The sequence below is a fragment of the Kryptolebias marmoratus genome, linkage group LG6 (assembly GCF_001649575.2).
Source record: "Kryptolebias marmoratus isolate JLee-2015 linkage group LG6, ASM164957v2, whole genome shotgun sequence".
Taxonomy (NCBI): Eukaryota; Metazoa; Chordata; class Actinopteri; order Cyprinodontiformes; family Rivulidae; genus Kryptolebias; species Kryptolebias marmoratus.
The window spans coordinates 28,966,174-28,978,244 of NC_051435.1; the positions used below are offsets into that span (position 1 = coordinate 28,966,174).

The 12,071-nt window shown below is 39.2% G+C and overlaps 1 protein-coding gene across 3 annotated transcripts in view; it reads right to left on the reverse strand.

Annotated features, from left to right (window-relative positions):
* The window catches only part of galnt7 (UDP-N-acetyl-alpha-D-galactosamine: polypeptide N-acetylgalactosaminyltransferase 7), a 44,837-nt gene that overhangs the window by 5,252 nt on the left and 27,514 nt on the right, over positions 1-12,071 (reverse strand). The window contains exons 7-14 of one of the 3 annotated variants that reach the window (XM_037976113.1): positions 10,713-10,895; positions 10,303-10,485; positions 6,798-6,915; positions 6,582-6,704; positions 4,563-4,678; positions 3,438-3,540; positions 3,233-3,331; positions 526-651 (exon numbers count right to left, since the gene is read on the reverse strand). In XM_037976113.1, coding sequence (XP_037832041.1) covers positions 526-651; positions 3,233-3,331; positions 3,438-3,540; positions 4,563-4,678; positions 6,582-6,704; positions 6,798-6,915; positions 10,303-10,485; positions 10,713-10,895 — 1,051 coding nt within the window. The remainder of the gene's footprint in view (positions 1-525; positions 652-3,232; positions 3,332-3,437; positions 3,541-4,562; positions 4,679-6,581; positions 6,705-6,797; positions 6,916-10,302; positions 10,486-10,712; positions 10,896-12,071) is intronic. The other 2 variants (XM_017434700.3, XM_017434699.3) reach the window with 2 other exon arrangements.

Genomic DNA, 12,071 nt, shown 5'->3' on the forward strand with positions numbered 1-12,071 from the left:
AATCATCAAAATTAAACGAAATAAACATTTGAAATATATGAGTTTGTATGTAATGTATGAATATAATATACAAGTTTCACTTTTTAAATGGAATTACTGAAATCAATCTACTTTTTCATGATATTCTAATTTTATGACCAGCACCTGTATTAAAGAGTGTGCAGCTTTATACTTAAAGTTGGCGTCGGGACAAAATTCAAAAAGTGTGTGAACAAAAATATTCAGATGTATGAAACAGTACACAGGCATATTTCTGCATACCTTCCTTCATTCCTCCCACGTGGAACTGAGTGCACGAGACCCCTCCCCTGACACGCCTCCATTTCAATATTCAAATGTGTCCACATTGATCTGGATTCACAAGGGAACTGTGCTTGGATTCATGTGTACACGTGGTTTCATAAATCTGGGTATGCACTTTTTGAATTTTGTCTGCAAACCAACTTTCAGTTTGAAAGTTGAGCACTTTCATACATGAAGCACCTGGTCTGGGAGAAACCATACAACAATATATGTGTATCTAACCTTGAAGTAGTTCCACTCAGTATGCTGGTTCCGCTCACAGTGTGTGATGATGACAGCTGAATTATCTCCTCTGGTCAGGCACTGGTCATACTGCATTAACTGGTTGGCTTCATTAATACGGAACAGCTGCACACAAACAATTTACAATCAACCAAGCAGCCACATTAATCCGTAATGTAGAGCTCTGAAGCTGAATTTGACACCAGCTCATCGGATTCTGTGGCCTCCCTCCACTAGCTTCCTGACCATTTCAGATTGTGTCACTTGTGCTGTATTAACCTGCACTGTTTGAGTACAGAGTGAAGCAACTAAATTAACACCCTGTAAGGTTGGAAAGGTGGCATGTCACTGAGCAGCATTCATGAGCAAGTCTCCAGAATGTTTTGCAACTTTCACAGTGGTTCAGTTTTCTCGTGTGTGTCACGAAGGAGCACAGTCCTGTCGGTTGAGTTTTGAACAAACTTGTCCAACACATTTTCTCTCGAAATAGTCTGGTAATCGTGAGCGTCTCCAAACCATCTCCAGAGCACAAGAGCTGTAGTTTGACTCCTGTAGAAAGCTCTTCTCTGACAGAAAACATCCGATGCAAATGTCCAAGTCTAAAAACGACACTGACGATAAAAAATAGGAATTGAAAACTGGTCCAAATCTGCTTGTCTTCATTTCTAAAGTGTACTCCAGCAGATTAAATAATAAATATTGCTGCAATTCTCTTGCAATTCTGAGTCGCCAATTTGTCTCCAACAGTCACAGCCCAGTGAGATAGCACCTTACCTCTGTGTGTGTGGGAGGTGGGGTGTAATTAAATAATTACCACTGAATAATATAATGTATTTGCTTGGAATGCCCATCCCTAGCAGGGTTTCCCCCAGTGTATTATAAGCCCGCCGGGCCGCCAGGCTTTGGTGACCCAGCTGCCAGGCTAAGCTCTACTTGTTTATTATAAATACGTCATTTTTTATATACGTTTTTTTCCACCCGCAGCCCCAAAACCGCTACCTTGATCTACCTCACCATGCGAGGGTGCGTGCGCCAATAGTGACGCAATCGCGGTGTTGCGTCGTGTGGTCGTACACCTCCTAGTTTTTGTAACTTTGCGCAGATCGCGTGTGCCGTGCTTCATTCAAAATGGACGATTTAGCTGCTCTAGCGGGGCTGGTTCGCCTGTATCAGCGTTTCTATGATCCCTCTGTGAGAGATCACAAAGATAATCAAACAGCTCTAAACTCATGGAAGGAGATTACTGCTGCAGCCGATAAAAAGGAGTATTTATAGACCACAGAGGGAAGAAATATTAGTCCTATGATGGACGAATCACAACTAAAGCAAATAAATCAATGAAAGTTAGACTGAATGCTTTAAGTTTAAACATCCTCTCTGTATCACAGCCAGAAACACAACAGCTCTTCCTCCTGAATACCTGCAGCCATATTTGATGTGACAACATCTGCTCTCTTTTTACCATATTTCCACTGGTTACGTAGCGTACTGCCCCCTGTCTTTTTGGAGAATACTGCACCGACGTAAGCACCAAGTATAAACGCCTCCACCGCGCTCAGGTCCGGATGCTGTTCATGGAGCCCTGCAGGACTCTAATGAGCCCTGAGGCCGAGCCTCCTTCAGCTACCTGGAGTTAGCATGTTGTCAGAGCCACAGGAATAAACATGGAACGAGCGGGTTTAACCAAAAATGGTTAGTTGAGCTAAAGTTCAGCAGGTGGCTTTACAAGACTAAATATGGTAAGTGTGTTCTGTGCTTAGTTAAAATATTATCCTTATTTACAAGTAAAATGATGCTATTAAATTCAGCATTAGATGTTTTGTTGTTCCATGCAGTGATCCAACATGCAGCCTGTGCCACAAAAAGCACAGCACAGTACAGCATCTGTCTGTTTGTCAGAGTTCTATGTTGTTATTCATTGGCCTGGAAGTGAGACGTGTGTTGGTGCTTTGTTTGCACTTTTTCATTTATGTTCATTTACTTTATTTGTAAATTTAGTGGTAGAGTGTCTGCCCTGAAATTGGGAGGTTGTGGGTTCAATCCCCGGCCGGGTCATACCAAAGACTGTAAAAATGGGACCCATTGCTCACTCAGCATTAAGGGTTGGAATTGGGGAGTTAGATCACCAAATGATTCCCGAGCGTGGCATCGCTGCTGCTCACCGCTCCCTCAGGGGATGGCTCAAATGCGGAGAACAAATTTCACACACTCAGGTGTGTGACAACCAGTGGATCTTTCTTTTCTTTTCTTAATTGTATTTTAAAAGTGCCGTTTTGTAAAACTGTAGTTGTGTAAATATTTGACACAAATATCTTACAATATCACATAATAAATAGCCATATTTTCAACTTTTCTGTTAACCTTAATCATTTTTTTTTACTAAATCACGGTTGACCGGTGAACGGCCACCTGCCACCGGGCTTAGCCTCTTTTCTGAGGGAAACCCTGCCTAGCATTAAGTGGAGTGGTGACACTGCCAAGATCATTTTACTAAGTTAACCAAAACATTTTGAACTTACCTACTGCTGTGACAAACCAATTTCCCTCAGGTGATCAATAAAGTGTCTTTTTGTCATCATGGTTGTTTGTATATTAAGGTCCAGAAATAACCAACTCTTCCTGCCTGTTTTTTTGCCCTGATATGTGGACTTCCACTGAATGATTACAGTCATCTGTTGCAATGGTGATTTTCTGTAATCAATGTTACCTGGTTGCCTCCCATCCTGTGGCATGGGCCAATTTCAACATTCCCTCCATTTGTGTGTCCCATACTGTCAATACAGTAACTGGTCTCAAAGCCCCAAATCTGCACACATACAATACCAGATATTACAGGAAATGGGCACAAGAAATAGAACAATGTTAAAGATAAAATATAAAACAGTAACTCAACATGCTGAGTTTCTGCTTACCTCCCCCCATTCCACATTTTTTGGAGGAAGAGGGTAGTGCAATGGAATGTCATATGCTATCTCCTCCATGAACCATTTAAAACCCTTACATCGATGTTCCTCTCTGAAAAAAGATTGGCCAAAACACATCAAACTATGATCATACAGCTTCTCTCTGACTTCAGGATTTTCATCTTTCAGTTTGAAAAGAAGGAACTGTGTCATTTACTGTTTTAGCTTAATTTAAAGTTAAACTTAAACTAAAGAAAACTACAGAAATTGCAATTTCTGTGAAAACACACTCTGAATGCTAAAACATTTTTTAACCCATTTGACCTTAAAGGTGTAATTCAAGTGGAAAAAATGTAAAAGTTCTAAACCTCCCTTTACTTTTTCCAGATAAATGTCTTTTTTTAGGTGGTGATGTTTGTTCTTCAATACAAAGTTTGCTTTTGATATTTCCCTTTCATACTCTTCATTCATCAGCTCCTCAAAGTACTCCTTCCATCTTTCCTTCACACTCTCACTTGTTAGAACATGACCATTTTTATCTTTAGCCTAACCTGCTGCACATCCTTTCCAGCAAAGTTCTTCTGTCTTGTCAGTCGATCCCAGTTCTTCGCTCCCTCCTTAGTGTCCAGCCTCTTGTACATCTCATCTTATGCCTCCTGTTTTCCCTTTACTACCTCCCTCTTTGTCCTGTGTTGCATCTCCCTATATTTCTGCTCATACCCTTCAGTCCTCTCACTGTCTCGTTTCTTCCTGGCTAACCTCTTCCTGCACTTCACAATTCCAACAAAAAACTTGCTTCTTCTTCTTCCATTTTCACGGATAAACCTTGTGACAGGAACCTCCTTGGTCTGCCACAGCTTCTACATCACCAACCAAGGAGGTAACACTGCTCACACTTTGGAATATTGACACAAAAGCTCTAAAAACAAATCATTAACGTTTTAAATCAGAGAAATGGACCGGAGTGTTTCATGATGAACTCATTATTTTTAAAGTTTATTTCATTTCCCCTTTAAGCACAGATGTAAAATATTAATCAACATTTGAATACTTAGTCTCTTTATAAATAAACAGATAAGTGTGCTGAACTATTTGACTGGAAATGTGTTTAGGTAACAGAGAGTATGCATGTACCTGAAGCGTTTCAGCTCACTTATATCTCCATAGGCCAGGGTGAGAGTTTCAGGACGGCTGGCATAGAAGTAGTCCTTATATTCATCCCACCAAACCTCCACCACACGAACATAGTTCTGTTTATACACAAAACAGAAACATAACTAGTTTTTGAGTCTACCCACTGATAGAACGTGGTTGATAAAGTGAAAAAAAACATTATAAATAAAGCCAATATCTTGGACTCCAGATCTACAACAGTGCTGAGTCTACAGTTAAAGCATAAAGATTGCAACTGACTACACAGACTTCTACATGTTGTGTTGTGAAAAACAGTACATATCAACAAAAATGGTATATCACCACAATACAGCACAAATTAAAGACCTAGCATTCCTTGAAGGAATACATATCGCCCACCACCTTTCACCCAGAGGTTTAACCTTATATCATCCTGTGCAGAGGGACAGAGTTGTTTGATCTTTTGCAATATTGTGAGATCTTGCAAAATGTGTTTGCACTTAGAATATCATGGGAATGAATATCAGCTACTACCAAGTCTGTAAAATTAATCAAACTTGAAATTTTGATTTTTGCTTCAAATGATCTGAAAAACAGGATAAATAACAAAATAAGACCATTATTATTGAAAACATTTTGTGATATTCTTTTCCGTAAATGTGCTCTCTTCTTGCCTCGCCTCCTAAATAGACTGCTGCAGCCTCTATCTATGTGTGAGATGGACAGGGGGAGGAGGGAAGACAGACAACTCTGCCATATTCACAAATAAGTCTCAAGTGTACGAACAAAGTTACGGTAGTAACGAAACAATCAGTGTCTAAACAATACGTGTAGTTTGGGAGAACAAGTTCCCTTTAAGTTTTGTCAGCAGATAATGAACCCAAAGGGAAATTATGTGCTGACCCAGATCGTTAGCTCAAACAGAAAGGAGACAGTTGTTACTTTAACACCATTCCTCATGAAAACACGACAGAAGTGAAACAGGACTGTTTTTTACAGATATTGCAGCTTTATACACAGAATCAAATATTCTGGAAAAACAAAAAAACAACTACAGCTATTTAGGTAAGAGGTTTTCAAAACACAGTTATATCTCAGGTAAAGTCTGTTAACTCTATGTTGAATCAACTCATGGTTTAAACACAAATTATATGAAAATAATATGAAGTAATCTTAAATTAGTGACTGTATACTCTTCTATTCAAATATATAAATAACTAAATTTTAATTCTGGCACTAAAAATCAATCAATCAAGTGGAGGAGAGAAACATACATGCAAGAAGCCCATCAAACCTCTCACAGCTGAAGGAGTTCTGATTTGAGAAGTGGGGCACACTTTCTTCAGATCGATGTCAGAGATCGGTAGGTGTCTCACTGAAGTTACTTCAGCCAAAGGGGCCAACACTAGTTAACTTTTTCTTCCATTATAATATGCATTTTTGTTCATAACTTTTGTTTCATGGGTAAAACAATGTTCATTTTTGTTGTTTTATTGCAATTAAATAACCTTCTTTTCCAGAAATAAACAAAACCAAGATTGAACATTGATATGTGAACATTTCTTAATAAAGAGCTGACTATTTAATGGGGTGTCCTAATTTTTTTCCTATGACTGTATGACAAAAGTTTGAAAATGGACCATTCATTGACAGTAAGTCTTATAATCCCCTGTGTCCTATAGTGCAGAAAATACAGTAAAATCCTTCTTTTGGTATACAGAGCTTTGTATAATCTGACTCATCAGTGCTTACATTAGTGAACTTTAACTTTTTACACTCCTACACCCCTAAGGTCTTCTGATCAATTTATTGTATAATTTTTGCATTATTTTAATAGTTTCATTTATGCATTTTTGCTTTTATTCTAGCTTTATGATTGTTTGTTTCTATCTGTTCTTATGATATATTTGAGGTGAAGCACTTTGTAACTTTGGTCTTTAAAAGGTGATATATGAATAAAGATTTAATTTATTTCTTTAGATCTGTTGTTGTTGGACTTTCAAGGTTGAGCAATCCTACCTTCAAAGTAGGCGAGGATCCTACATGTGCAGGTGGAGGGTTTCCTTGCCACCCCTGAAGTCTGTAGATATGGCCAACACGAGAACATGGAACAAAAAGCAGCTGCCCACCACACTGCCAGATCTATACATACATCCAGGAATAAAAGTCAATATATATATAAACTGAATTGTGCAGTAGGCATCTCTTCAAATACATAGACTGATCAATACCTACCTTGTACGATATTTCAAAATTTTCTCCTCCCCATATCTGTAGTCCAGGGTCATAAAGACCAAGCTCAAAGAAGAAATCTCTCTCTATTGCAAAAAGCCCTCCTGCCATTGCTGGTGACCTACAGGTTTATGCAGACACACACATCCACAAGCAGCTATATAAGCTCATGATTGAACAGTTATACACTGGGTGCATCACTATACAGCAGCTTCAAAACATACTCAGACCTCCTTCACTTTCTGCAATTTTGTTATGTTGCACCTTGATACTACAGGTACATCTCAAAAAATTAAAATATCATTGTAGAATATCATTCAATATTATTTCTTTATTTCAGAAATTTATGCAAGAAGTTAAACTCATATAGTTTCATCACACATAGAGTGATATACTTCACCTGTTTATTTCTGTTAATGTTGGTGTTTATGGGCCTATAGCTGAAAATTAGAATATTATAAAAAAACAATACTTTGACATGGTGTGGACTGCAACTGGAGTCAGTGCTTCAAGACCCACCACACAGACGGATCCAGGATACAACCATAGGTTTAGCCAGCGAGCTGCATGATTGTGTTTTGTATGGCCAATCTTTGAAAATCACAGACTGTTTTTGGGTGCATGGCCTGCAAAACTGTGTTGTGGGCCAAGCACATTATTTCCATCCATCAAAAATCACTCAACAATAGAAGCCTAATAGAAATCCTAAACGTCAGCACAGACTTGTCAGAAATGAAATGCTTGGTTTCTGTTTGTGTAATGTGCTTTGCAGTAAGAGAAAGGCAGGCAGTTGTACAAATCATGGTGATACATGTTCAGTAGTGACTGTGAGTGAAAAAAGATATCTGAAAAGTAACTTTTTTCCCTGCTGCATAGTATATTTGTCAGAAAAAAAGCTGTGCATTAGAATTATAATCATGTCCAAGTCAAAAAAGAATATCCAGTAGATACACATGATAATCTGATCATCAACCTTAACAACATCTAAATTATTATCATAAACTAATGTGAGTATTATTATTATGGATTATTTATTTTGTAGGTTTAAATATACATTTTATAATATACACTTATATACTATATGAATTTAACTTAATGTTTTATTTTTCAGTCTTATATCCTTGTGATAATATTGTACATTAAGAAGTGGGTGTAACCTTAATTTTTATGCCTTTTTAAGAGATAGGCAAATTTGGATCAGTTTTTTTATACCTATTATTTATCATGTGTATGGCTGTTAGACCTGGACATAATTTCTGTAAGAGAAGAGCTCCCATGTAGATGGCAAGATACAGCTCTTGTGCTCTTAAAATTGGTTGGAGATGCCCATGACAAAATCAAAAGGTGTTTTAGGTGGGTTCAAGATGCCCACAACAACTCTGACTACTTGTGCAAAGGGTCTAATTACTTGTGTAAATGTCAGTGTTCAATTGTTTCTTAAAAAAAAAAAAATCAAATTCTTATTTCACTTTGATCTAGGGTGTACCAAGTGTAGATTAATGAGGGGGGAGGAGGGGATTAACAATTGTAGCATCAGGTATATCTACATCCGAATCTACACCACCATGAAGCACCAGCCTTTTACAAAACTGTAAAAAGTGAAGGAGCTCTGAATACTTTCTGAAGCCACTGTGTGTCACTAAAGCTTCATATAGTTGTAATAAATCGTCCCAACAACCATTAAAGAATCAGAGAAACAGTTAAGGCAACATAGAGTAGGAAAAGGCTTGAAGTAAAGTGAAGAGAAAAAGTTCAAAACATGATAAATGTGTTGTGATAAAGTGATTGGGAAAAGATGGAGGTAATGATGTCACAGTTTAAACAGAACTTGCACCTGAAAGAAAAAAAACATTAGACCAGAGATAAAGACCCCAAACAACTTCAGATTTGAAATTACAAACCAATAAGTCTGTCTGGTAAACAAAAGATTGTCACATTGACACTGTCCTTTGAGTTTATTTTTTAAGTGGGCTGATAATATTTAAAAATTAAGTCAAAGTAAGGGTTTACACTCAGACATCTAAATGTGAATCACATTAGATAATGTGAAACACATGAGGCCGATACAAAAAACATCTAAAAGGTAAAACATTGGACTAGTACACAGGACAACAGCCAATGGCTGAACACAGTATGTTTAGTTGGTTAGTTATAATTATGTAGTACATTAGATGCACTTCTAAAATATTTAACAGAAACTGGAAACAGCACTAATGTCAACATACACTATACTGCCAAAAGTATTCGCTAGCCTCCCTTCACAAGCATATGAACTTGAGTGACATCCCATTCTTAATCCATAGGGCCACCCTGTGCAACTGTAACAACTTTAACTTTTCTGGGAAGGCTATCCACAAGGCTTAGGGGTGTGTTTATGAGAATTTTTGATCATTCTTCCATAAGCACATTTGTGAGGTCAGACACTGATGTTGGACAAGAACACCTGGCTGGCGGTCGCCACTCTAATTAATCCCAATGGTGTTCTATGGGGTTGAGGTCAGGACTCTATGCAGGCCAGTCAAGTTCTGAACCAAACTCACTCATTCATGTCTTTATGGACCTTGCTTTGCGCAGTCATGTTGGAACAGGAAGGGGCCATCCCCAAACAGTTCCTACAAAGTTGGTGGCATGAAATTGTTCAAAATGTCTTGGTATGCTGAAGCATTAAGAATTCCTTTCACTGGAACTAAGCAACTAAGCCCAACTACTAAAAAAATATAACCCACACTATGATCCCCCCTCCACCAAACCTTCCACTTGGCATAGTGCAGTCAGACAAGTATTGTTCTCCTGAGAACCACCAAACCCAGACTTGTCCATCGGACAAGTCTGGGTTTGGTGGTTCATCACTCCAGGGAACACATGTCCATGGCTCTAGAGTCGAATAGTGGTGTGCTTTACACCACTGCATATGATGTGCTGCAGTGCACTTGGTTATGTAAGGCTTGGATGCAGCTGCTCGGCCACAGAAACCCATTCCATGAAGCTCTCTACATACTGCTAATCTGAAGGCCACATGAAGTTTGGAGGTCTGTAGCTATCGACTGCAGAATGTTGGTGACCTCTTTGCTCTATGCACCATCTGCTGAGCCCACTCTGTGAGTTTACGTGGCCTACCACTTTGTGGCTGAGTTGCTGTTGTTCCCAATCGCTTCCACTTTGTTATAATCCCACTAACAGTTGACTGTGAAATATTTAGTAGCCAGGAAATTTCATGACTGGACTTACTGCACAGGAGGCTTCCTATCACGGTACTACACTGGAATTCATTGAGCTCCTGAGAACATTTTCACAAATGTTTGTAGAAGCAATCTGCATAGCTTGGTTTCTCGATTTTATACACTTGTTGCCATGAAAGTGATTGGAACACCTGACTTCAATGATTTGGATGAGTGAGTGAATACTTTTGACAATACAGTGTATCATTAGAAAGGAGGCCAGGTTGGTATCTGTGTTGACAATGTCTTAGTCAGTGGTTTTCTGTACCTATTTAAATATATATATGTACCTATATGGCTCTGTATCAGTTTTTCTGCGTTTTTTTTCCCTGTCGCCCAGAGGAACTCTCTTCCAGAGCATGCTCCAATCCCAGGCTCCTCTAGCAAAACCGTTCTCGTCTCCTCCACCTTGGGGCTCGATGTTGAACTTCTGGCCATGGATGGAGTCAATCAAAGGCACCGTACAGACGGTTCTGACAGAATGAATGTGGGGACATGTATACACAATACATGGGGGAAAGAGTTGTAGGGATGGTGTACGAAAGGGAGAATTACAGACATAAACATCACAGAGACATAGGATGGGATGTTGTAAACCAAGACAGTGCACAACAAGACAGAATAGGATAAAACAGGTGGGGTGAAGGGATGGGAAATGGAGACAAAAAAAGATCAGGGATGAGTTTTAACATATATGTACCGGTAAGGCTGGGTGATATATTTTCTCTTGGCCTTCTCTCTCTGGCTAAGTGGTATTCTCTTCCAGAGCAGGCTCCAATCCCATGCTCCTCTAGCCAGGCCGTCTTCATCACCACCCTGCTGTGGCTCCATAGTGTACTCATTACCATCTATATAATCTATCAGTGGTACTGTGCATATTGTCCTACATACAGACACAAACACACACACAAACTTTTGTAATGTTACATTGGTATAAATTTACACACACCGTACTCCCTTTATGAACTTGATGTTGGAACATATATTCCTTCTAAAATTAGTAAAATAGCTGTAAGGAGTCTTGTTTCTCTTATGTGTAGACTTCAACCTCAACCCTTACAGAGTGCTTGATATACACTGCCTGGCCGAAAAAAAGTTAACACCAAAAAAATAAAAGGTTACATACTCTAATATTTCATTGGACAGCCTTTAGCTTTAATTATGGCACACATTCACTGTGGCATTGTTTCAAGAAGCTTCTGCAATGTCACAAGATTTATGTCCATCCAGTGTTGCATTAGTTTTTCACATTGATGATGGTAGAGTCTGACCTTCTCCAGCACATCCCAAAGATTCTCAATGGGGTTAAGGTCTGGACTCTGTGGGGCCAATCCATGTGTGAAAATGACGTCTCTCACTCCCTGAACCAGTCTTTCACAATTTGAGCCCAATGAATCCTGCCATTGTTATCTTGGAATATGCCCGTGCCATCAGGGAAGAAAAGATCCATTGATGGAATAACCTGGTCATTCAGTATATTCAGGTATTCAGCTGACCTTTGACCTCATTCTTTGAGCTCATCCTGTTGCTGAACCTAGACCTGACCAACTGCAGCAACCCCAGATCATAGCACTGCCCCCACAGGCTTGGACAGTAGGCAACACTTCACCTGCCTCTCTTCTTACCCTGATGAGCCCATCACTCTGGAACAGGGTCAATCTGGACTCATCAGACCACATGACCTTCTTCCATTGCTCCAGAGTCCAATCTTTAGCAAATTGAAGCCTTTTTTTCCAGTTAGCCTCACTGATTAGTGGTTTTCTTAAGGCTACACAGCTGTTCAGTCCCAATCCCTTCAGTTCCCTTTGCATTGTGTGTGGAAATGCTCTTACTTTCACTATTAAACGTAGCCCGGAGTTCTACCTATTTGCTTAGTTAAATCCAGGTGGGGACTTTTTTTTGGCCAGGCAGTGTATGTTAGGGTTGAGCAACAGGCTAAAATTTTTAACATTTGCACTCGTCAGTCCAACAACCAACTATTACAGATATATTTGCACTGGTATCTTTAAAAGTATTTACTTTTCTTTTTTGAGGAGGTTTGGACCAGGCAACCCAGCTT